We start from the raw sequence: 25,466 nt of genomic DNA on the forward strand, positions 1-25,466 counted from the left end.
TGTGCCCAGCACACACACCTGAGTGAGATTTCCTACCTGTCGTCCCAACAGTAAGGTTTGCTGTGTCGAGTGATTAATATTTCCCATTATAGACTCCTTCAACAGCTACAATGTTCAGGATGTGACTGAGGCATGGATTTAAGATGAGGACGACCAGCTTGACACATATAAAATATTTTCTTCCAGCTTGACTTAAATCCAAATATTCTGATGGCCAGAGACATTGATTGTTTTAACTAACATTTCATGTTAGGTTCTTTTAATATACTTCTGCATTTCCTTCTCTGCTGGCATCACTTCAAGCCACCATCCTCACCACCACCTAGTCCCTGAGAAGTCAGGAAAGAGAGGTCTTTATATTCCTGAGGGTCCCCCAACATGAGTGGTGGTGTCCCTGGGTGCTGGCTGTGATGGAGCTGTTTCTGGAAGGGGTGGCTGTGCAACCCCGTGGCTGGGTTAACAGCACTGCACCCAGTCTGGGTGCTTGGGAAGTTCAGCGCCAGCTTCAGCATCTCCCCACGCTCCTCGCTAAGCCTTGCTGGGCAGCTCATTTAGTCCTGTGGGCAGAAAAGACCTCTGAGGCTTCGCATATTTAGCAAATATACATATTTGTTATTATACAAATATATAACAAAAGCTGGGAGAAAATGATTCTCTTGGCCAAGATAAACACCTCTCCATTTTCTGGTGCTTCATAACCTACAAATACTAAACCCATAAAAGTTCTGCTGTTAGAGTTGAGACACAGAGGTTGCATCCACACTGTGTTGGTGAACGTGGAGAAGCTGAATCACAGAAGCCACATGTGGTTTTGAAAGGGTGGGTTCAGGATTTTGGGCCCCAGAAGACTGCCAAATTTTGAATTTTGAGTGATCATGGAGAAGCGATTCCCACCTCTGCACCCCTGCAGCTCAGCATGGAGTGGGCAGGAAGGTGCTCAGCAGCTCTGCAAAGCAGCCTGAGGGCTGCAAAGTGCTACTAGAGATGGAGTATGAGTCAGTCTGTTAAAAGCAGCAGTTACTGCTTGCTCAGAAAAACAAAGGAGGGAGAAGTTCTGTCAAAATTGCCTTCACCTTTCCAGAGTCACAGCCTAGAAGCAAATTGCTTTTTGGGTTAATACCTTCAGAGATCAAACCTGAGCAAGAAGGCAGAAATATGCAAAATAGGCCTGAGTATGTGCTACATGCGCATAAAAATGAACTAGCTGGTGGTGTTCTAATGACCCCTGTAAGCAGGGAAGCATCCCTGTAAGGATGTAGCTCCTGCAGACCCCCACAAGGACCGGTTCCCAGACCTGGGCTGCATCACATTTTTTTTTACAAAGCCTCTGAAAACAAACATTGTCAGCCTTGCATGCCAAGGGGTTCCCTACCCTGCCCCACATCACCAGCAGCGCTGGCTCCGGGCTAGCTTCGGGTGCTTGGAGGTGATTCAGCCACAGCAGAAGGAACCCATCCCTTCCCCTCCCGCCAAGCCCAGCACCCATGGCATCACCTGCACACTCCGCGGCCAGTTGGAGTTCACAACTCTTGATGCCGCTGATAAGCTCTGCCACCGCTCCAGCATGCCCCGTCCACCAGGGATTCTGCCTGGGTGAGCAAAAAGCCAGAGGAGCAGGTGGGGGCATTGGCTTTCAGGGCAGCACAATGAAGAGGAAACCCAGAGAGTCCATCTTTTCCAAGTCTCCCACTTTCTAGTGTGGAAACTGATGGCTGTAAAAGGAAATTGCGGTTTGGGTAACCAAAGCTGAGCCTTTGCCAAAACCAGTGAGGCTTAAAGCTGTGCCGAGTGTGACAAAGGACACATCTTCCAATGGGCCTTTTGGGCACCGGCTGCATCACTTCTAACCTGAAACACCCACCCGAGTGCCCATCCCAAGGACAACACGCAGGGTGGGATATGCCTGGGGTAGGGACAGAAACAGGCAGTTCCCAAAAACACTTATCAGGGCAGATGAGATACATCCTGGAGGGGCATCCTGGGGGGATAACAGCAGTGATAACACGGAGGGGAGACAAAAGCACTGCATGCAATGTGATGAAAAAAGAAAACCCTGGCAGAATAATTAGTCTGTAATTAGGGTTATTTTGAGATATCCGAATGTCACCCCCATAACACAGTAACAACAAGCACTTGGTACAGCACCGCACTGCGTGCCTGCTGAGCACAGCAGCCTTTAGCTCGGCTCCCGCTCCTCTCCCACCCCGCACGCAGAGCCCCGACATGCGTCAGGAGACGCCAGGCTGCCCTCACTTGGCATCCAGGTCTGGGAGGCTCACAGTGTGACTGTGCCGTCACACTGAGAAGTGTGTCCTTTGCTTTTCCCAGCAGAAGTGCCCAGGCAATGACAGTATATCCACCACCACGGTGGCAAAACACTCCGAGTCCTTAGCACTGATGCAGATATCCAGGATCCCACTTGAGCTGGTGTTCATGAAGTTCTCCATCACTGAACTCCATCACTGTGCCCTGCCTAACTGGTTAGGGCATTAAAGTACAGAAGAACATCTAGCTGAAACTCACATCTCTGGTCCTTCTGTCACAGATTCTCCCCCAAAACCAGTCTCTCATCTACCCACCTTTGCGCCTCGGTGCTGCGCGGATCATGCCTTACCCACCAAGCATGGGGCACATGGAGCAATTTTTTCTCTCCCATGGTAAGAGGAAAAGGTGACTTGGCCCAGCCTAGCCGAGTCCTTGGCTACAGCCTGCTCCTTCCTGTAATTTGCAGACTTCCCACTTTATTGTCTCAACAGCCACAGCATATTTCCAACTAAGACAAGAGGAAGCTTTCAGCCTTTCAATTTGGCCATTTCAGTTTCTCATCCTATTTCAAAGGAAAGCCTCCTGTCCAAGCCATGGATCACCCCCGACTAGTCAAACAGCTGTGCTTCTGGTTTTTAAATCTCTTGGGAAATAAACTCACAGAATTGGCATCTCTCCCTTCTCAGATATGAAAGCATCTCCCCAGCTATTCCCGGCTAGGATGAGGAATTACAGAAGGTTTGCCTGGAACAATATATGAGTAAGAAACATGGGGAAACTTGGTACTTCTTTCCATCTTATGTTTGCATGTCAAAAACATCTCCTCTGGTGATTTCATTTCCTCAGTTGTTCATCTGCAAAGAAACCTGCAACTCCTTCTGCCCTGGTCCTTGGGAAGGGCTGTGAAGTGATGGAGGCAAACCTCTGACTCACTTGATTTCCTCAGCATTTCCTCAATGTGCCAGGACATCTCAAGCCCCACTGGAGCTGCTGGCTGAAATCACACATCCCAAGGCTTCTCTGAGCACACGAAGAGTGAACTGGTGCCAAAACCTCCTGTCACCATCAGTGATGTGCATAGAGTCCTGGAAATCAGGAGGCTGAGAAAGGTGCCTGGAGAGCTGGCTTCTGTATCAACAGCCCAGCTTTTAGCAGCCTTCTGGGATAACCAGTGTTGCTTCTTCCTCATTTCCACTCCTTTTCTTGAAGGCTGAAGGCCTGTTACAGCTAATCTGGAAACCTCCTGTTGCAAAACGCGAGGCACCAAGTTCAGAGTGAAACCCTGACACAATCTGCATTCAAAAGAGGCAGAACCAGGGAAACTCTCCCCATGAATTACAAACCTCTCCCCTTCTCTCTGCAGCTGTCACATATCTTCAAGTGGTTTTGACACATTCTGGGTCCTCCTTGAAAAAAAAAACCAAACAAACAACCCAAAAAACAAAAGGTGGTCTCTAAGAAAATCTGCTCAAAAGAACAAGAACAAGCTGTGGTACCAGCTCCCAATTCCTCTGACATCTCCTGGCCGTTGATTCAAGATAATTATCGGGTATCATTTCAGAAGCGATGGGATGCCTGGTCACCAGCTACTGATCCTGATAGTCCTGAATTGCCTCTGCCAGCCCGGCACAGGTGTCAGACACTGCAGGAGCACAGCTGTCCTGGAGGTTTATGAATTTGTGCTTCCAGCCCCAAGTCAGGAAACAGACGCTTCTCACCAGTACTGGGCACCAGTTCAGGGTAATGTGGCGCTGACGTCTCTTTACTGCTTCAAATCAGGCTCTGGAAACGTTTGCACTTAGGGAGCCGTTTGTGTATCACCTCTTACTTCGACAGTTAATCTTGTCTCTTTTCCCTACCTCTTCTTTTGGCACCAGCATCTCACAGCCAGGGCCCTGGAGCAGGCTGTCCTTACAGGAAAGACAAGGAAAACCCTGTCCAAAAGAGGCTTTCCCATCACCAACTGTCTTTGAGGAATTTCCTCATCTCTCCCATCCTTGTCTAAAAGATAAATGCCGTGGGCCAGAGCTGCCCTTGCTGGGTGACCATGCAGTGCTCGGCACGGTGGTGCTGCCTTCGGACGGGGCTTCTCCTGCACACAGCACCCTCAGATAAATGCTATCTCCACCGCTCCCCACCTGTGCCGGGCATAGCACGCTGGAGGCTCAGGCTGGACCCCCTCTGCAGTAATCAGAGATGCAGACTCACAGAGACCATCGTTACTGAATCAGTGCTGGGAAGTTCTATGGAAGTTGCTGATGGGATTAACTATCTGGGACATCTGCCGCTGGGCACCAGCGCTGCTGGCAGCACCCTGTGGGTGCACAGTGCCAGCTGGCCCTGTGCCACCAGCTCTACCTCAACGAGCGGTTCTGGTGACATGAAGAACCATTCCCTGTGGCCAGCCACAACTGCAGCTTCTGCAAAGCAAGAGATTCAAGCAGTCAAATCAAAGAAAAAGATCTCACCTTCTAGAATACTGCACATCAGCATATTTGGTTTTTTTAATGTTTTCCTTCACTGAAATCATGTTTCGTTTGACACTTTTGACTGTGGTATAAATCACCAGCACCTCACATGCCAGGAGGGGGGTTCCCAGGGAGAGGTGTGCTCCAGGCGTTCATTGATGCTTCCTTCAGGTACGCTGCATGGCATGTGAGCAAGGGCATGCATCCAGAGCAGAGCCACACGCAATGCTGTGACATAGCTTTCATTTGCTTTTATTTAAGTTCATTAATATTTCCTTTTCTAAAGTTTGGCACATATAATTGTTGGTTCTTCATTGCAATTACAGTGCAAACACTGTAGATAGGATAAATGCAATAAAAATGAAACTTGCTTTAAAATCAGGAAATAGTTCTGGAGAGAGGTTTTTGTTTGCTTGGTTGCCTGCTCTGGTAGATGGGGATTTGTGGCTATGGATGAGACCTTTCCTAAAGCACCGTCCCAGCTGAATAGTTTACACTTGCTGTCAGTATATTAAGGCAATTCATTCTTGCCTGCCAGCCAGCCATAAGCAGGAACTTATCATATATTTTATCTATTAAAGAAATTCACAAAACCACACCATGAAACCGCAAGGGAATCAGGGGCTTCAGGGCAGATCCCGTCCCATGTGTGTGTGTGTCTTTCTGTCCCCTGAGCTTATCGCACTGGTGGAGGAGAGATTAATCTGTTGGCCTTTCTCTCATGTAATTAACATTTTTCTCTAGATAATTAAGAAGTCTCAAACCTCAGCAAGTGCAAGGAAGAAAACAGGCACACAGCACTGCCTGACCTGCTCCTGTGTGCCCTGCCAGACCGGCAGCTCTGCAGGCAGCATGGGGTGGTCATTTCTGGGAAAAATGGCCTCAGGGTAACCTGATGGGGGACATGACTCCAGACGGAGCTACCCCGGCGCCAAGGCCAAGATAAGGGCTCGTTGCTGGGAGCAAAGTCCTCACTGCGACAGGAGCTGCAGGAAGAGGTGCCAGTTGCAGTTGCAAGTCCCCTCTCTTGCCCAGCCCTTTGGAACCCCCTCCAGTTCCCTGCTCCAGCTCCCTCAAAATCAACAACAACATTTCCACTGGTGGCAGCTGGAACAGATTTGAGTTACAAAGCTGCTGACGGCAGGGTCAGGGCTGGCATCAGCAAAGGTGTAGGCTGGCACTAACGAGCAACAGCTAGGAAGTTTGGCAGCCATCAGTAACTGCTCCCCAGCCCCCGCAAGCACCCCAGCCCTGTCTTCGCCTGATTGCACACAAACATCTGACCCTGAACTTTCAGCTTCATGAACATCCAAACCTAGAAGCCAGATGTGATGAAATCCTTCCCTGCAGAAAGCAGCTAGAGACAGCAGACAAGCCACTGTGCTGCTGTAGGAGCAGCGCTGCCCAGCAGTGATGTCCCCCCTGGAGGAGGGGGACATGCAGGACCTCCAGACCTAGTGCTGGGGCCTTGTGGGTGGAAGCAACGCCTGGCAAAGCCCTGCTCCCTCCCGCCTGTGGGACAGGCTGGGTGGAAACAGAGGCAACAAGAGCCACAACTGCCAAAGCAAAGGTGGGAGCATGGAGGGGCTCTGAGGGCTGAAAATCCCTTAGCAAATAATGAGGTTTGTAAATTAGTCCTACTTAATAAAAATATCTGAATAAATTAACAGTGCCTGCTGGTTAAGTCTGTTCAACATTTCTCAGTTGCACTGTTAAGCAAACCCTGGCAAGGCAGCCTACCTCTTGAGTGCATGGCATGCCTGTAATGGGTAGCATTTTCTGGTTTGTCATGCCTTTATCTTGCTAAGGAACAAGATGTCCCAGGAGATTAAAGCCATTTCCAGCAGCTCTGCCTCCCACCAGCCCCCCTGGCCAGGGAAGACACAGCTGATGTGCTGCACAAGCTGTTCCTGCTGAAGCAGGGACTGTTGGAGCATCCTCTGCTCCTCAGGCCCTCCCGTCCAACTTTTGTTCCTGGAGTCCTGCTGACACCCCCGGGGAGGTGAAAAAGCAAGTTAATGCAGGGATTAAGCTCCTTCCAGCCATGCTGGCAGGTCCCCTCTGCTCACCCCACACAGGCCACCCCAGGTCTCCCCACACACACACACTTCTTCAGGTTTTATTTCATACCTGCAGTTTCCCCATGACTCTCCTCACTGGTCCCTCAGGTTGGAAACCACTCGGAGTTCTTCCCTGCGTGTCCCACTCGGGTGTCACATCTGCCGCAGTTCCCTGGGCTTAGTTTCTCGCATGAAAAGCTGAGCTCTGGGTGAAGTGGCATAACAGCAAAGCACCAGGTTTCAACATGCCCTTTCTCCTCAAAACAGATTCATCACTTAACCACGTACATATGATACACACCTGTATTCAACGACATCACCTCAAGCCACAGTACTCTTGTGTAAACACCTTTTCACAGGCATTGATTTCTCAGTGACACTCAAGTATACCAGCCTTCAGCAGGCACATGTTCTAACACCAGTACAACTTCACGCTAAAATAACCATAAGGGCTATCAAAGTGACTTCTTCCTTCCTACATTTAAAAAAAAAAAACCTTCTGACACTACTGAGATGACACTTCACAGCACAACACTTCCAGCATTTATTACCCTCCTTTCTAAGTAACAAACCTTGGAAAAGCCAGTTTTTCAGCTACACCCAGCCCTCACCTCCTCACCAGCACTTCACAAGGTCTTCATCTTCCAAACCCAGCTCCTTCCCTTTCTGATTCCTACACGGCTATTAAAGCTAAGAGCCCTACATGAGGGTCAGGAGGTGGAGGAGATGGACAGCACCTGGGTCACAATCCTCTGCCTCCTCTGGCAGATGTCCAAACCAGGGCAGGAGAATTAACCCCTAGACGCAGGCAACAAGGGCTCTGCTGCCCGTGGGTCCCTGTCAATGAACCTGCTGAGATACCCACCAAAGAGCTTTATAAAATCTTGTCCTTAGTCTCTTCTGCAAAATGGAAATGGGAGTACATCTCTGCTTCATGAAGGGTTTATGAAGAATGCGACTTTGGGGGCAGAGCAACAGTACCTCACAGTGATTATTATCCTTTCCAGCAGATGTAATTATGCTAATCAAGGCTTGTCTGATGTTGAATTTTATAGTATAGAAGTGCAAAGTTCCCAGGATTAGTCTTTAGCAGTTGAAATTTAGAGGGAGCTGAAGGAAACTCTATAAAAGATGGGGAGAACTGCTACGGACTGGGGTCAGGTTTTCCAAATAAGTATGATTTTTTTGAGGCTGAAAAGGGGTGTTTCAGGAGCTGCCTCACACGCTGCTCAGCTGCCCTGGCTGGGAGTTGGGCAGTGCCTGTTTAAAAGATGCAACGGGACACTCAGGGTGGTATTTACCCTCTTAGTCCATCTCTGTGGTCTCATCTGCTCCGAACCCCCATCTGAACCCAGAGGGCCCATCTCTAAAGTAAAGCCCACCCCCATGCTTGTGCCCAGCACTTCACCATTTCAGCCTTCACTCCCTATGCCCCAATCTCCTTTGAAGACCACCCTCAGAAGGCAGAGAAAGGAGCTGGACCTTGCTCAGGGTGAGGGGGGGGACAGTACCTAAATGCTGCTGACCATAAAGAATTTTTTTTTTAAAGATTAATGTGCATCTCTTGCAAAAATAAGGTAAGTCTTCCCAAGGAAAATCTTTTTTTAAAGATGTGCTAGTTGGAAGGCAACATGCTGCTGGGATGATTTGCTGGCTGAAGGGGCTCCTCTGTTCTCTGTTTAACCCCTGGCTCCAGATAACTTTGGCTACTCAGTGGGCACATGGAAATGTGTTTGCTTTCCCCAAACAGAACAAACATTTTATGCAGAAACCCTTTGCCAAAGCCCCCTAGCTGCTGTAGAGGCAGAAAGGTGCTTGGATTAATCATTGGAATAGTGGGGAATCAAGAAACCTGGGGAGATTATTGCATCAGGGCTTTGTTAGATAGAGGTTTTTTTAAAAAAATATAATCCAGACCTACTTTGTTTCAAGCACCTCAGAAGCCAAGAGAATTCGGTGCATCTGGCTGCAGCTGCCACTTCACTTCTATAATTTAATCTCATCGAGGTGCATTATGTCAAATAATTACCTTAATGAAGACTCTAATGGGGGAAGAGAGGAAAATAATAGAGATGCTTTGAAGAAATGAAGCTGCAAAGTTGCTTTGTTTTTAACCTGATTTCCACCACCACCCAAGCCCAGGCTGTGCATCTCATGGTTATATTGGTCTTGAATTTATTCCAGTGGGCTGAAATTACACTTTCATTGATGAATAAACTATCTTCTAAAGGCTAATATTTATCCAGTCTACCCAGGTTTCTGTGCATGAAACCGAAAAGAAAAACTCCCTGAAAATTAAATTAATCAAGTCAAATGTGTTTCCTTTCTTGCTGCCCAAAGGGATAACTTGAGGAAGAAAGGAAGCATGTACTTCTTCTAGCATGGATGTGGTGGGGGAGGTAAATGAGCTCTTCCCCCACCCTGAGTCCCACATATTTCCCCATTAGCCTTGCCTAATGATGCAGATATCCTCCAAGTCCCATGAACTATCTCCCACCACTCCTGGACCAGCTGACTCCAGACCTTCTAGATTAAAAAAAAAAAAAAAAAAGTAAATTATTTAGCCCATTTTCCTCAAATTAATGCAAAATGTGACATCTTTTTTTTTTTTTTTTTATTTCTGTGTATTTTGGCAAGTATTTTTCCCCAGACTCCAAACACTTCTCTGACTGGAAAAATTAAATGTGTGATCCCATTGCAGAAGCCTGTGCCCAGCCACTGCCACAGGTCTCAGGCACCCCCTCTGTTTCCAAAAGCACCCTTAGTTTCTCACGCAGTTTTGCTCCTCCTTGTGCTTCCTGCACAGCTTCTTGTAGAGGTAAAGCACTCGCTTCTCCTCCCAGCTCTGGAAGAAGGAGGCTGCGATTTTTCTGCACAGACGATGTGCATAGGTTTCCAGGAATACGGTGGCATAGAGGATGCAGAAGAGCAGCCCCACGACGAGCAGCACAGAGAGGTTGGGAGGCATCGGAGGGGTGAGCTTGCAGTGGGCAGAGCTGAAGATCAGAGAATGGTGGTAGCTTTTTTCAAAGTCCTGATGTGGTAATTCTTCATCAGAATGTTGAAAAAGTTTCGTATGATAAGGCAGGATTGCTATTTTAGCCTGAAATAGAGAAAGTTAAAAGTTACGTGGAGTATGAACAAACCAACAGCAACTGGTTACTACAAAAACATCAGCCTAAGAGTATGTGATCACCATTACAGCTTGTGCATTAAAGACAAGGACATTGAAGTGCACATACACGTCAGGCTGGGTGAGAATAGCAGCATGTGTAGGTGCTGAGTACTTGGCACGGTTCAACCCAGTCCTACCCATCATTTGTATCTGCTGTTACAGAGAGCACAACAGGTATTCACTGTGTGAGATTTACAATGAAAGACATAATCCAGGCAGCAGTATTTGTGGCTGTGTATTTGAATATTAGAAGCTTTTTCTAAGCCCTGATTATTTTACTGTAAATTCATCACAGGCAGGTACCTGCACCCAAGAACCCCAGGGCTGGGGAGGGAGGCAGGCTGCACGGTAGCACAGGAAAGCTAAAAATCAAAAAAATCCAAACTCAAACTAGCCCAGATAAAGGATATTAAAACAGATGGAAACTGGAGAGGTTTGTGAAAGGGATTGCACAGGGTAACAGCAAAGCCAGTGAACAGAGCCTTCTCCTTAAATAACAAATAAGAGCCCGTGCAGCAAGATGAGGAAACATCCTGCTTCCCCCTTCCTCTTGTGCTGCACCCACTCTGCGGTGGGAGGTGGACACCCAGTCCCCCACCCTGCCTGGGGAAGGGACCTAGAGATACGGGGTGTCTGGCTGCCACGTGCTGGCAGTGTCAGTGCAGCGTGAGGCACTGTTTGCTCCACTCCTCGCTCCCAGGGGCTGTAATTTGGAGCGGGTATATGGTGCAATTTGATGCACTGGAAGGAGCAGCTGAGGTTGTGCCTCTACCTCCTCCCCCCCCCCAAGCCTATTGCTCATCCAGCTGGCTGCTGGGGAGACACCTAAGGATCATGTAAATAAGGCTACAAAGGCTGTGATCCCCACCATGACCTCCTGTGGTGTGACACACATTGGGGTCCCTGCACAGAGAAGGCCAGGGCACCCCAGTACTTACACTGTATTTGATGCTGAAAGTGACGGGCACCACAGAGAACTGAGCTGCCTTTCTCACCACAGTGTCTGCCATGCTGAAGGCAAAGTGGTCCATTGCCACCACCACCAGCATCACCATCAGGGCCACGGTGAGCAGCATGGCTTGCATGAGGCACAGCATCACTTCTTCCCGGGACAACTTCAGGCCTGTTGGTCGAATGAGGTTTTTGGATGAGTCCACCAGCAGATGAGCTGCATTTCTGTCCACAGCTAAACGCTCCAGCTCCTTGGTGATATAAAAATTGTCAAAGTGGAGTTTGGTGAGGTATTTTTTCAAATACCAGGTGGACCCAAAACAGAGATAGAACATGGAGAAGCCAGCAACCAGCTTGTTGCCTATTCTTATAGAGTCTTTGACCAGTACCTCAGCAGCCAAAAAGTCCCTCCCAATTTTCTCACCAGCAAGGTGCATTTGCTGATAGATCAAGGAGCTGTTCTTAAACAAAGAAAACTGAAAATGTCCATTCATAGGCCTATAAACATTAATTGAATGAAGGGTTCCTTGGATTGCATCCCCAAACTCCCAGGAAGCTGTCTGTAGCAGAGCAGTTGAGTTCAAAAGGCTCTCAGACGAATTCTTGCAGATGCACTCAATGACCTGCAGTATGGTTTTAATATTCCTTATGATGTTGGGTGTTACATTAACCGCTACTATCATGATGCAGGTTGACAAGAGAAGTTTCCGGCCCTGTTTGGTACCCAACGTAGGCATGATCATACTGAAGACACAACGGGCAGGGTGCACCAAGAAAAGGGTCAGCAGAAGGAGCAGACTGAAGGAGATGGCCGTTGCAATGGAGAGATGCCAGGAGTACTCCAGGGAGGCAAACATCCAGTTGTAGAAGAGGCCCCCTGTCACTGCTGTAATGCAGGAACACTGCAGAAACAAGGTCCACAGCTCTTTGCTGTTTGCTGGGACAGGCTTGGAGTAAATCCACCATAGGTCTGCCGTGGTCCTGCGCACCTCTGGGAGCAGACAGTTCTCACAGTAGACACGGGCTCTTATCCTGTGAAAAGAACAAGCACCCAGGTGTTAGCGGAGGAAGCAGAGAAATGCACTAATTAGGGGGCTTTCTCCAGGTGAGCACTCACGAGTTTTTACAGTGCCCTTCTCTGAGCACCTCTGGTCTCACTCTGCTTCTCTGCTAACCTGACCTCTTCCCTGGAAGCATGCAGGACAGGGAAGTTCAAGGCATTTCTTGAAAGGTCAAATGCCAAGTACAACGTGACTGCTCCTCCTCTAACACAAGCACACGAAAGCACTGTTATTCTATAGCCACTGTTTTATTATAAAAAAATCATAACAAAGTCATTCGGAGGCGTCAACTCCTTGGCAGTAGCTAAAAGCAGCTTTAGTGGCTATTTAGAGGATGCTGGAGGAAGAGGAGGCTCCTGGCTGCTGTGGAAATCATTAGACCAGCTCTGTAATTACAAGGTGTTCAGTGGGTAAGAGGCAGTTGAGTGGGAGTTTCTGATCTCCCTGCCTCTTAGGAGGAGACCAAACCAAAATCTGCAGGTTTAAGGGTGACAAACACAGAACTGATCATAGAAAACAGTGTCATGCTGAAACTCCAGTGCCAGAGGAAATCTCCAAGGATAAGAATTTGGCTACTGTGGACAGGATGAAATGTCCCATAAAGCTATTTAAATGTCTAATGGAAACAAACATTTGGGAAGGAAGATAATTTCTCAGGCTTCACATCTGGAGCCACTCTCCAGAGACCAGAAAACCTGGTGGGGGGAAGTTGCCTCTCCCCAGGGTTAAACCCAGCCAGGCAATCCCTGTCTCCCCCCACCCGATAGCAGCCTCAGTTATCCTTTGAGGGAGGATTTTGGCTAGCAAAGAGGTTTTTCAGTGGAAAAAGGCCATTCAACAGCTATCAAGACAGAGGAAAGGAGAGGGGTTAAAGCAGCCACTACATACCCAGTGGCAGAGAGGTGTCTCAGTCTTGCTCGAAAACTGTCCATGCTCTAGTGCTGTATTGCTCCGAGAAAGGATCCTGGATGCAGCTGTGGGGAGGTGCAGGATAGGAAACCAAGGCAGCTGGCACTAGAGAGCCAGGACTAAAAAAAAAAAAAAAATGCTTTAAGGCAATCCAGATCAACAGTGCTGTCAATTCTTGAAGTGTGTGGACAAACCTGGTGTGTGAAGCCTGGGAAATAACACCACAAAAGGACAGAGTCAGGATGCACAGCACTGCTCAGGCTTTACACCTCTTCTGGTCTTACTGTTGCAGAGAAGGCTTATTTTCATGACACAGCTGAAAAAAAAATGAGTCAGTGACATATGGACTGACAAAGATGGAGCAAGCATCACATGGAACATAGGGTGTCACAACCCCTTGTGGGGATATCAGCTGTCTCGTCCCAGCTGACTTCTCCCACTTCCCATCACTGAGCTGCAAGGTTGGGATTTCTCTCAGAGGGAAGGGGACCTTTTCCTCTTCCAGACATCAGTCCTGGCACAAAGGGCATGGCAGGGTCCAGCAAACCACATGCTGACAATCGTCCATCTGTTCTGGCAGACTGCTGCTCCCTGCTGAAACTGTGAGCTGACATGCAGGGTTCACAAAGTGTTTAAAGGCTCATGTCATAGTCCTAGCCAAGGAAGGGTAAAGCTTCAAACTTGAACCCTTCGCAATTCCCTATGGCCAGCAAATTCACTGGAGATAAAACCCTGCCAAGGCAGGATTCCCAAACTGCTGAGAAGCTCCCAGATGTACAGGCCAGGATGTATGGTCCCCATGGGACCAACTCGCCTGACCCCTGGGATGTGCAGGGCACGGTGCTCCAGCCACCACACCTGCTCACCAGGAGACAAGGACCAGCCTGTGGTGTTTGCGGCTCAGTTATGTTTCTGTACAAGAGGGTTCTCCCTCCTCTGTTCAGTTGGCAAACAAGAAACTCGTACACGCACTGCCTAGCCCTCGCATGGAGCCTGCGGGTCACAGGAGCCTTCCCTGGCTCCCACCAAACCCGCCCCTTTGCCAGACACCCTCATACTAAGCCACCGCTTGTGGGCAAAGGTGACACAGCTCTCCCAGCCACCGCTGAGCCCATTCCTCACAGGGACCCGCTGTCCCTGCCGAGCTGAGCCAAGCCCTCCGCCGGCTGGGAACCGCTGGGCCCCCGGGATGTTCTCATGCTCCCCTGGGCGGGAGAGGGCGAAGGGCTGGAGGTCATCCCTGTCCCGGCTGCCCCTGGGACGCAGCACGTGGGGCTCTGCTCTCCGCCAGCTTCCCCGGGGGACACAGCCAGACCCATGGCAGCAGCAGCTGCTGGAGGACAAGCCATGATGAGCAAACCTCTTCCCAGCCCCTCAGCCCTTCCTGCAGGTACCTGCCAAGGGCCTTTCTGCCCTTGCTCCACTCCACGGCTCTGCTTTATAGTTATTTTTCTTTTTCTTGTGTGGCCAGTAGAGCAAAGCTTTCCTCCTGTTGTCCTGGAGCACAGATGCTGAATGAGAAACTCTGGCTCCAGTCGGGAAGAGGCACCAACCAGGCAGGCGTCACAGAAAGTGCTATTTGTCCAGAGCATCCATAGCAATTGCTTGCACAGGCCATGAATTAGGTCTGGCATTCAATGTGCAGACTATAAAGGACCACCCTAAAAGGCTCATAGCTGTACCCTGCAAAGCTCATCACATTCTTCTTCTTTCTCACTGTACTTCAGAGCTAACTGATATTAGCATCAGCCCCTGGGACCCTAAGCAAGGCTAAGCGGGTAGCTTTCTGGGGCAGAAAAAACCCCATAAAATTACAATAGACTATAAAACCAAAAAAACCTTCATGTCCACAACATTGAGATAAGTGTGTTCTGAGTCTGCTACACCGTCTTGTGAAGGGGAACTGAAGTTCATGCAGAATCTGTGCTTGCCCAGTAACTCCAGGCAAGACCAAGGAACACTTGCAAAGCCAAACCTAGGCACTGCCTCTGGCTCAGCTCAGGACTGATCGCAGGCTGCACTTTGTGGGGCAGAGGGAGTGCCTACACCTAAGATATCTTCGATTTTATACCCCGAACTGCTAATCTGTAAATGAGCTAAACCCACCAACACCTAGCATTCACCAGGACACAGTGAACAAGCTTGCTTTGTCAAAAAAAACCACAAAAACAAACCAAAAAACCACCTCGATGAAGAGCGTGTGCTAATAGCGGCACCGGGAGCAGGCACCGCGCAGCTCAGCGAGGCAGCTGTGACATCTTGCGGCCACTTTCTGCTAAAGTACCTCAAGGTCTGTGCTCGCTCCAGCTCAGGAACTAAAGAAGCCTCTGGGTGGGAAAGTCTTACGGAAAAGTGAGGAAGTGAAGGAGAAACGGGTGGCTGGCGAGCCGGTGCTGGGGATGCGTGTGCTGCATCCCCCTGGGATGCTCCGAGGTGCCTTTTCCCACCCTGTGTCACTAGGAGCTTGTGGCCCAGCTCCCCGGTGCTATAAAAGGGGGTTTGCTGTCTTGACAAGCTCCAGCCTCTGTAGAGCTCAAGCTCCAAAATTCCCTAAGATCTCTGCTTTAGACTTTTCAGCACTACAGCAGTAGAAAAGAGACTCTCATACCTACAACCAGCTTGCTGTAAGACAACAGGTTTCATTTGTGTTGTAGCCACACAGCATAGCCTGGCTTTGCCCTGGTTAGGGATGATGCCTGAGCTCGTACCCACCAGGACAGAGATTTTAAATCCCTTTCTGCTTTGCAGACTGCAGAGCTCACGGAGAGGGTCTCAGGGTGGTCCGAACAGGAGTTGCTTGCCAAGACACCTGCACGTTCAACCTGTAGCACTAGTGTAACCCCATGGTGGTGACGATGATGGGAGGGGGTGCAAGGTACAGGAGCAGCTGTATCACAGGTAGAAGCAGGGGGTACATGAACTAAACAACTTGAGAAAATTACTAGGGTAAAGAAGATGAATGGAGGGCTAAAAATAGGATGATTTATCTCCACAGCAATATCATCTGCACCTGTTGATCTTGTTATTTTGCCAATTCAAGAAATTGAGGGTACGGGAAAGATTAGCCCATTAGTGGTGATTCTTTGCTTGTTAAAATCACATGCAAATGAACAACTTATGGTGATACAGAGCCAGGTCATGCCTTCTTATGTTTCTACTGCAGAAACAGAAAAATCCCAGCAATATCCTTCCAGTGACTGATGAGGGATAAATGTGGTAAGGGAACCAAGGCTATCTAACCTGCAATAGCTGAATTTCCCATATCGTGCCGGGCTTTCATTTGTTCCTGGAATCTCTCCCTTTGGCTCCTGAGCTCCCAGCATCGCTGCCAGGTACAATTCGGCTGAGCACAGCCCCAGAACCACTCACCGCTGCAAAGACCCATACAGCTGCTCCTCTGTGTGAACTGTTTGTAAAGCAACCAGAATGCTTCTGGGATAAAAGATGCTACAAAACGCTTTTCCTACTGTAAATAAACCAGAATTATTTTCCTCCAAGTGTCTCAGGAGAACATGTGGATGTTGGTCCAGGATCGGATGGGGAACATCAAAGGAGTAAAGCAGAAATATTCTGGATGTTGAGTTTCAATGCGTGAGTGGCATTTCCTGTTAATTAAAATTCACAAGCAGGCTGCTAATGTGAATGGCTTTTGTGATGGTTGTGGTATTTTTACATTCCTAGAGAAATGGTGCATAGGCGGGCAAAGTTGCTTTAAAATAACACAAAGTCACAGAAAGTTAGTACAGCACTTGAAATGCCCTTTCCTGGGAATTTTTCTATCTTTGTTCACATCACAGACCCTTAACGGGGCTGACTTACCATTAAAAGCTGCTTTTGGTAAATTTCAGTACTAGCAGCAGCAAATGGAATCAGAAATTATTCACGCAGCCCGGTTCACCCTTGAGCCCCAGAAATACTAAATCTTAAAACCTCTGTTAAAAAAAGAATAAAATAATTAAAAATCAAGCATGCAAGACTAGTCCTGCTCTCACAGATGCCTAGATATGAGAAAGCAGAATTAGGTAATGCTGTCATCCACATGCCTTAAATCAGATCCCCTAGGGAGTCCTGGGAAGCACAGAGGCTGTTGATGGAGCTGGCAGAAGCCAAGTCTTTGACTAAACTAGAGGTTTAGGATCCAGGTGCTCCTCACACCTTTCCCAGGTCTGTCGAGGGCTGGCCGTGTGACTTTGCCTAAGTCCCTGGTCCCCCCTCTGCCTCGGTTTCTCTAATGGGCACGGAGGTAACATACCTTCCCTGGCTGCATTTGGGAAATACCTTCTGATCGCTGGACAGACAGTGCCGCAGTCATGCTAGGATGCTGGGAATGATTTTTGGAGACTTCCACACAAACTCTGTGGTCTCAGTTCTGCTTTCATGCCCAAGTAAAACTGTGCCCCTGGGTTCAACTAGGGTGCGCCAAGCCAGAGCTGAGACTGTGAGTAAATCTGCAACCCCTACGTCTGCAGCGGAGCTGGACTGGATGTTACCTTTCAAGCCTCAAAATTAGACAATCCAAAGGCCCTCGCTGCCTGCTCTCCGGGCTGCAGGGACAGAGGAGGCTCTGTTCCAGTGACCGACCCCGCTCCCCAGCAGCAGCAGCATCTCTAGCCGTGGCAGGGCAGCGGGACAGCAGGGCTCCTTGCCGCGACACCCAGCCACACAGGGCACTGCCCGTTCCCTGGCCCCGGGACAGCGATGCTGGGCTGTTCGCAGGACAGCTGGCTGGGAAAGGGAACTGCAGGGAGCAATTTTCCCTTCCCCATTCAGCCCATCTCTGTTAAGGCATGATGAGGAGCGCTGATGCAGAACAACAGCGAGCAAACCCAGCACACAGCCAGCATGGAGCTGCCCTGGAGGAGTGGGATGGTGATACGGGCTATCCCCAGCAAAGGCAGCTGCCAGGGCTGCATCTCTTCAGCAGAGCAGCCCTGAGATGCTGGGCTAGGAGCTTTTCCATTGCTCCACTGCCTAACACGGCTCCAATGTAGGGCTCCATTGTGTTCAGACAAGGAGGGAGACCTCACTGCCCTCCTGCTCTTCCTGGGGAACCACTGCCCAAATCAGGGGTGAAGCTAGGGGAGGGGAAGGCTCGGGCTTTGCCTTTTCTCCCCTCAAGCTACAGAGCAAACAGGACGATGTGATGTGCTAGCAAACATGCTTTATTGTAGTTTTCCATAATCATTAAGGATTTCATCGAACTTAAAGATTTTGTTGAACATTAAGGAATTTTTTGAACCTTACTGATCAAAGTTCCACATTCAGTGGGTTTTGGCAATTTCGGATGAACCCCCATGAGTCCCCACCTACCATGTGACCCTTGGGTAATCCCTCGAAGCAGCAGCTGTGGCTGGGCAGCATCGCCCTGCCAGCCCTCCCACCTGGCCCTGGGGTTTCTCAGCAACACAGGAGCAGGGGGATGTGCTGGATCCCTACCCCAGGCCAGTCCACCTTGCCAGCTCCACCAGTTTACATCGCCAGAGAAATCTGACCCAGCAACGGGATCCAGTCACTCACCTTCCCTAAACCAAGAATCAGGTCCTTTACCATTCAATCCATCTATTTCAGTGACTGATCTTTTACATTAAATATTTTAGATTCTTACAGAAAATAAAAAAAAAATCAAATAAAATGGTGATTAAAATCACAGTCAATTCGCAATGCTTTCATTGAAAGTACCCAAGCAATCTGATTTTGAAAGATGGTAAGAATCAAAGCCTATTTTTCAGAGACGTCAATAATATTCCAATGCAACTTGTCCACTGACCTGTGACTCAGTGGGTCATTCATGAGTGAGTCAGTCTCACAAACCTAAGACTGGCCACATTCACCAACGGTGAAATGCCACCGATGTCCAAAATTACATTAGGAAAATAACTTGGTCCCAAACCCCCAGCTGTGTACTCAGTGCAAAGAACCAGGCAGCAATTACTGTCCCAGGTTTTCAAAACATTGAACATGTTTGGAAACAAACTGTTTTCTTCCTGTTTCCAAAGCATGGAGTAATGCACTGAGTCCTAACAACACATCTCCTGAATCATCCCTTCACACACAAACATGAAGAAATAGTCTTCAGCCTCCATGACAGAATTACTCCTGAGATGGTAACGAGACCACATCCTTCACACCCTGCCAGAGGCACGCAGCCACGCCGCCTTCCCCCCACGCCAGACTCTGATACACTCACTCATATTGGGTTGCACATAAATAATCCAGTTGCTTCCACCCTGTTCCCAGGGCTACTCCCCAAAACGAGGTAGGGTATCAGAAGCTAGAGCAGCAAAGCTCGCTAGCTTTCACGGGGGAAAACGCATCCACCTAAAGATGCTCAGCGCTTAAAGGGTTGTCCAGTTAACAACAACCTACGGCAGATGGACTCTGGGAGAGTCTGATCGGTACCTGTGGAAGGTGGGGAAAGATCTTCAGAGAAAATAACAAATGGATGTTGTGACACTGACCAGTATTTCTAAAAAAAAATTAAACCAGAGGGTCCCACACAGTGCGAACAACCACATGGCCTTCCTCCTGCACATACTCTGATGATTCCAGTGCCCAAGTCCTAAGTGAGTGAGTCCTTCCCCGGGGGTGGCTTTGTTCATATTTTATTTAGTGCACTTAAAGTGACATTTTCTACAGCTGGCAAGAGTGAGGTGGCATTTTCTGCATGGATGTTGGCCCATGCAGGGAAGGTCCCCAGCTGGAAGATGCTCTTGGCCCATGTGTTCATAGCCAAGCTAAGAAGTAGAACTCCCATAAGATTCATGAGCAACCCAGTTCTTGCCTACAAAAGAAATACAAAGACAACAGTTGAGTTTAGACTGGACTTCCACAGCATGTGAAGCATGAAGTTATTTGAATATAAACATTACAAAAACGGAAGACTTAATTGCCATTAATATTAGCAACATCTTAAGCAGACTTTCTTAAGGCACAAAGGCCATTCTGCAGATGCTTACCAAGCTTTGATCCATCAAAAACATTAACATCTGTTTAGCCTCAGGAATGTGAGCAGGAACTGGGACTGAGCCTAATTATACTCATAAGCTTTGTTACACTGAGCTGGGGAACGTTTTCTGCATCCAGAAACGTATGAAAGTTGAGCTGCTGACACTAGCAGGAACAGGGGCAGGGTCTGGGAGCTGCTGAGCACATTCAAGACCATCTTTGTCACCATTTGGAACCACGGCAGCTCCAAATTTCACAAGATGAGACTTCATACAGGCTCCTTCCATACCCCTGTGCCTTCAAACACTGCTGAGAACAGTATCAGACTTCTGTCTTTACTATATATTGAACCAGTAACGATCTGGAAAACTCCTTTTCTAAACACTCCACTCAGGCTGATTCTTTTCAGCATTTTCTGTATCTAAAAGAACTTACCATATCTTTGACCATCAAGTGTCCAGAAGAAAATGCAATTGAGTTAGGAGGTGTAGAGACTGGCAGCATGAACGCATAAGAGCATCCTATAGTTCCTGGTATCATTAAATAGAGGGGATTTACTTTCAGACGAATGGCCTTGAAAAACAGAAAAGAAGAGAAAATGCATCTTGGGGATTCAGTCATAGGCAGATAGATCAAAGGACGCAAACAGCTGGTGCACCATGCAGAGCCCTATCCCACACCCTGTGAGAAATGATCATGTATCTCGCCAACAACATCTGAGGGATTATTATCCTTCAGTGTCCACATTACGCTACAGGCACTTGCTTTGTTGCTCCCAAGCGTCAGAGCCCAGGGGCAGGAGAACTGCACGGTGCTGGTCACAGCACAGGCACGACACGCGTCTGCCCATCCAAGGGGCAGGGTGAGGAGGGACCAGAGGAGCACTGGTCTTGCCATGGGACAACCTTACCAGCTCTGCCAGGACAGGCAGAAAGATGATAATAGTGGCTGTGTTGCTGGCAAACTCTGTGAATAAGGCGATGACGATCGTGATGAGGATGACAGCCACAGGCGGTGGTACACCCTCCAAGGGATGCAGACGGCCTCCTATCCAAACAGACAAACCAGACTCCTGCAGAAGGGGAGAGCAAGCAAGCAAGCTGGAGAGAGGAGCTCCTGCATCCCTGCAGGTGAATTGATCCTCTCCTAGAACTAGAAACTATATATGTCCTTCCCCGACCTACACCAGCACCTATGTGCAGCATCCCCAGGGTATTTAGCAGCAAGCTGTTTGAAAGGAGTTGCAAGATCTCTTAACCTCCTTAGCTACCTGCTGCGCACTGCTGTCACTTGGAGCTGAGAAACATGTCCTTCGAGTGTTGTGACGCCGCAGATGCAAATCGCCCAGAGCCAAATGAGAACCCCAGGTGACACTCTAACAAAACCCAGGTCTGTCGGGCAGGCTGGCTGCAAGGCGGCACCTGCGGCAGGTCTCACCTCACAGCCCTTTGCCATGGCAAAGCCCCCTCCAAGCAGCAGGATGATGTTCCAGGGCACCGTCTCTTGGGCTTTCCTCCAAGTCAGCAAGGGCTGCGTCTCAGTGTTTGGTGCTAGAAAAAAAGAAACCCTCACATCAAACACCCCCTTGCACATCAGTCATCATCTGACAGTATGATATCATCAGCCTGACATCAGTGCCAAAGCTCACTAAGCATGAGTTGCTGATAAAGCATACATATGGAGTCTCTCAAGCTAGACAATTAGAAGATCATTTAACTTAATATCAGATCTTAAAAAAAAGGAAAAGAAAATAAATTCTAGCACTTAACATTTTCTTTGAGGCCTTCTTGAGGGAACGTTTAATATCAGGTTAATTTTCTCTCTGTAACAGACATAAGCATTGTCTTCAACAGATGGGAGCCCATGGAAGGAGGAAATGTCCTACCATTGGAATTATGAAGACGTTATTAATTTTACACTTGCTGTTCAATAGCTGTTGAGTTTTATAGCCAAGAGCTCATCTCCCCTAAAGGCCATCTCTTAACACATGATGAAGTGAGCTCTGTCATATCGAAGGATGCACTAATGGGACTGTTAATTTTCTGTTGAATGAGGGCACATACATTTTATCCAGAGGAGGCCTGATTAAACATCTTCCTGTGCACGGACAACACGGCAAATGTGCATGACTCAGAGCAGTCAGTATTTTGTTCCCATAGACACCCAGGCCACTCGTGGATGGGGCAGCATCAGCTGCATCTCCACATGTGGCTTATGAATTAAAATTTGTAACTAATTGCTACTCAGGAGGACAGACCCAAGAGTTCAAAAGAGCTCTTGGTACCAAAGCTTGCTCGAGAGTTTGGGTTTTAGGGGTTTAAATTCTAAATCATTCTAGAAACTATTTCTTGGTACGAGCAACTCACACAGCTCTGCCCTCTCAGGGGTTCATGCTGCCCCCTGAGGGACAGGAGCTGTTTGGGGGTCAGCAACCAAACCCCTGTTTCACATGAGGTCTGCTACAGTAAATCAACAGTGACTTCAGTTCGCTTCAGCCCACCACGGCATCATCTCCAGCAGCGATGTGAGCAGCTGAGCCATTCCTGCAATGGGCAGCAGGGCAGCGAGGGCTGAACCTCCCCTGGCCCTTCAGAAACAAAGCCTCCACAGTATCACACTGCACCTCCAAGCCACGCTGCTCCGGCTGCGGGATGGTGTGGGTCCAAGCCGGGACAGTCCTGGCTCCCGCTCCCTGCCTGCCCTGCCAGAGCGCAGCAAGGGCACAGCTCCTGCCCGAGGGTCTCCTACTCACCTTTCAAGTCAAACCACCACCTGAAGGAAGGTTTTTGGGAAGGAAAGAAGAACAGTATAATCACAATGGTGATTCCTGTAACCGCATCCGAGATAAACCTGTCCAAAAGTAGCAGAAACACTTGTAAGAAGCACAAGCCTGTAGAATTATGGAGTTTATGAGAACAGGGATTTACCAAAGAAGATTACATTTCAACAATGCTTGTTGTTCACAGTTCTTTTCTTTTTAATTCCCTGTCAAGCTACATTTCTACAATGGGCTGTGAACCCCCTAGAAAAGCTGCCCTAGAAATGTAAAAACCAAGATCTAAACCCCACCACACTGATGCTCTGGCTGTTCTGACTGCAGAGTCATGGTCAGTCCATGAAGGGTGGTGAGGACAAGTTTCCTCAGGTTACTGCAGGGAGGAAGCAAGGCAGAGCCCAGACTATCCTATTTATATGACCTCTTAGCCAAATTCTCAGAGTCTAAGGTGAAAAGCAAACTCCACCCAGTAAAGAGCTCAAGCATGTGATTGTAAGGAGCTGTTAACCGATGAGGAAAAAGTCCATAACTACTTTGTTGTATTAAGGAATAATTTATTAAGCTAGGGCTTTACTTTAAAAAAAATTATGAAGGTCTCTTCTGTTGAGAAATAACGACATCCTCTCTGAGCTTTAGCATTCCCCAACTGCTATATCCACTAGTCTTCCCAAGGTATGAATGTCACAGGAGAGACAAACTTGCCAAACAGGCAGGATAGCACTTGGGGTCAGCTTCTGCCACCTCTCTTCAGTCTCCAGACCTCCAGTGAAATCAGTGGATTGCATAAAGAATTCAGAATTTCACTCTAAATGTACGTTTAAACAGCATGCCCAACATTAAAACCTTAGGGATGGCCTCAGACAGACACATGCCAAGCTCCCACCAGGCATCATGTACCTCCTTCTAGAGGCAGAAATAATAAAGCTGGTCCTGCTACTTGAAGCAGGTTTAATTTATCCCAGGAAACCTGAGCAATAGTGTTAAGCAACATAATCAGAAACCCAGGAATCTCATAGACTCGGAAATGCTATTGAAAAATGTGACAGTGGAATGAAAATAAAAAGTCTTACCCTGGTGCAAACAAGCTTGCCCAACCTGGAATGAATTTGGGATCCCTGGAGAAAAGCATGATTGCAAACATGCAGAAGAAGAAGAAAATTGCCTGTTCTGCAAACCTGAAATGAAAATAAATGCAGTTAAAATGCTGATGTGCTAATCAGGTGGATCCAAGCCAGGACAACTGTTGAGCTCAGGCTGCAGCAGCTTGGGTGAGAAGTTAGGCTGGTTTCCTAAAAATAACTACAGTGAAACATCAGAATAGATTGTAAATCTATTTGCAAATATTGGTATTTGCCAGCAATTATCTCTTATTGGAAGACATTAGGGAGAGGCAAGACAGGCATCAGGAATGCCTAGATGTCAGGAGAGGCATATGCAAGGCTGACCCTGTGTGTGCAGAGTGTGTGTGTGTGGCAGAGAGCACGGGCCAAGCAGCTCCTCGTGGTCATTCCTCTTACCGCTGCCCTCCGGGATGTCCCTCAGGCATGGCCACCCAGGGATGCTCCCACTCCAGTTCAAGCCATGTAAAAGGATGGCTGAGATTCAAATCGTGTATGAGACAGCAGGAACAAGCTTCTTCAAGGTCAAAACCTAAACAGCACCCCTTAGACACATGACGAACAGCAGGGTAAATGGCAATGTCATTCACTAAGGATCCAGTGGAGTCAAGATTTAGCCAAGACAGTGCTCAAAACACTGTTTAAAATCTCTCCGAGCACAAGGAAGGGCATTTAAACCATTGGGGAAAAGCCACTTGCACTGATTTTAAGTTATGGGGTTGCTAATCAAATTGATAGAGCTCAGCTTAATGGACTTTCTCACTCCTAGACCTCAAAGTGGGACTTTGATTCTTTCAGAGACATTTCGCAGGCTGCTCGATAATGTACCGAATGGAACAAATAAACCAATTTCTTTCATTTACAGCACAGGCACAGACAATTGCCTTTGAAGAACCACTCCATTTTCCACATAACAGCAATAATTACAATGTCGATAGCATGACACAAACATCGCTGAATCGTCACAGCATTGCTGTGAGTATGAAAATATTGGTTTACACATGGAGAAACACAGACCATTTAAGGTTAGACCTACAGTTTCAAAAACATTCACTAGCCCTGGCTGCCCAGAATATCGGTGGCTGGTTGGACATACCTAGGGTTTGATTCCTAGAGATAATCAGCTTTTCCTGTTTCCTTCTTTTTTGGAATTCCTCTTAAGTCTAAAACTCACGATTCTTTCTGCTGGTTCCTTTCTCCAAAATATGATCCCCACCATTGCAATCTGCACCAAGCTTTTTCCAGAAGACAAGACCTTTGAGAAACTACAATAAGAAGCTAAAAGTCCCTTGTCCTGTCTTCACCTAATAGAGCTGAAGGAGTTATTCAGAAAAAAATAATGTATTCCATGACATGGCTCTGACTGCTTTCCATATACTTTCTTTAGCAGCTATTAAGATTCCTTACAGCATATCCACAATCCATGTGATACATTATCATATGGTTCATCAGTCTTTCCAGTAAATGCTTCCTACTTTGCAGAACAGGTATGCACAAACCTTCAGAATTCAGCCTGTGTTGGTTAGTACGTAACACACGCAGGATTGGTTTTGTCCATGGAGCAGAAAAAATTACAAACAGTAATTAAACAACCCAGCATGAATCCACACAAATATGAACTTTGTTGTTGGGAAGATTTGAGCACAAGCTGCTGTTGGCAACTATTCATGTTAGTGAAGGTGAAGAGGCTGGAGCGTGCAAAAAGCAAACTTAAAGAGCTTATGAACACGCTGAGTGG

General features: G+C 48.0%; 2 protein-coding genes across 2 annotated transcripts in view; both read right to left on the bottom strand.

Annotated features, from left to right (window-relative positions):
- Window positions 1-9,463: 9,463 nt before the first annotated feature.
- On the bottom strand, window positions 9,464-12,992 carry OCSTAMP (osteoclast stimulatory transmembrane protein). The gene is made up of 3 exons (XM_056354874.1): window positions 12,869-12,992; window positions 10,907-11,951; window positions 9,464-9,896 (listed from the first exon to the last, which is right to left on the bottom strand). Exons 1-3 carry the CDS (start codon window positions 12,910-12,912, stop codon window positions 9,555-9,557), a joined length of 1,431 nt encoding a protein of 476 aa, XP_056210849.1. The 5' UTR covers window positions 12,913-12,992; the 3' UTR covers window positions 9,464-9,554.
- A 5,043-nt stretch (window positions 12,993-18,035) lies between these two features.
- SLC13A3 (solute carrier family 13 member 3) overlaps window positions 18,036-25,466 on the bottom strand; it is a 28,393-nt gene continuing 20,962 nt past the window's right edge. Inside the window, exons 8-13 of the mRNA XM_056354716.1 lie at window positions 23,681-23,785; window positions 22,587-22,684; window positions 21,272-21,384; window positions 20,745-20,906; window positions 20,270-20,407; window positions 18,036-19,670 (exon numbers count right to left, since the gene is read on the bottom strand). Of these exons, the coding sequence (XP_056210691.1) occupies window positions 19,485-19,670; window positions 20,270-20,407; window positions 20,745-20,906; window positions 21,272-21,384; window positions 22,587-22,684; window positions 23,681-23,785 (802 nt within the window). The 3' untranslated portion in view covers window positions 18,036-19,484. The remainder of the gene's footprint in view (window positions 19,671-20,269; window positions 20,408-20,744; window positions 20,907-21,271; window positions 21,385-22,586; window positions 22,685-23,680; window positions 23,786-25,466) is intronic.

The sequence above is a fragment of the Falco biarmicus genome, chromosome 10 (genome assembly GCF_023638135.1).
Source record: "Falco biarmicus isolate bFalBia1 chromosome 10, bFalBia1.pri, whole genome shotgun sequence".
NCBI classification, from domain to species: Eukaryota; Metazoa; Chordata; class Aves; order Falconiformes; family Falconidae; genus Falco; species Falco biarmicus.

Bases quoted from the DNA above. Each gene is read 5' to 3' on its own strand.
- OCSTAMP (XM_056354874.1), bottom strand. From the start codon at position 12,912: ATGGACAGTTTTCGAGCAAGACTGAGACACCTCTCTGCCACTGG. The intron at 11,952-12,868 runs GTATGTAGTGGC...TTCTTTTCACAG, and splicing joins AGACACCTCTCTGCCACTGG to GATAAGAGCCCGTGTCTACT. The intron at 9,897-10,906 runs GTAAGTACTGGG...TCTCTATTTCAG, and splicing joins CTTTCAGCATCAAATACAGT to GCTAAAATAGCAATCCTGCC.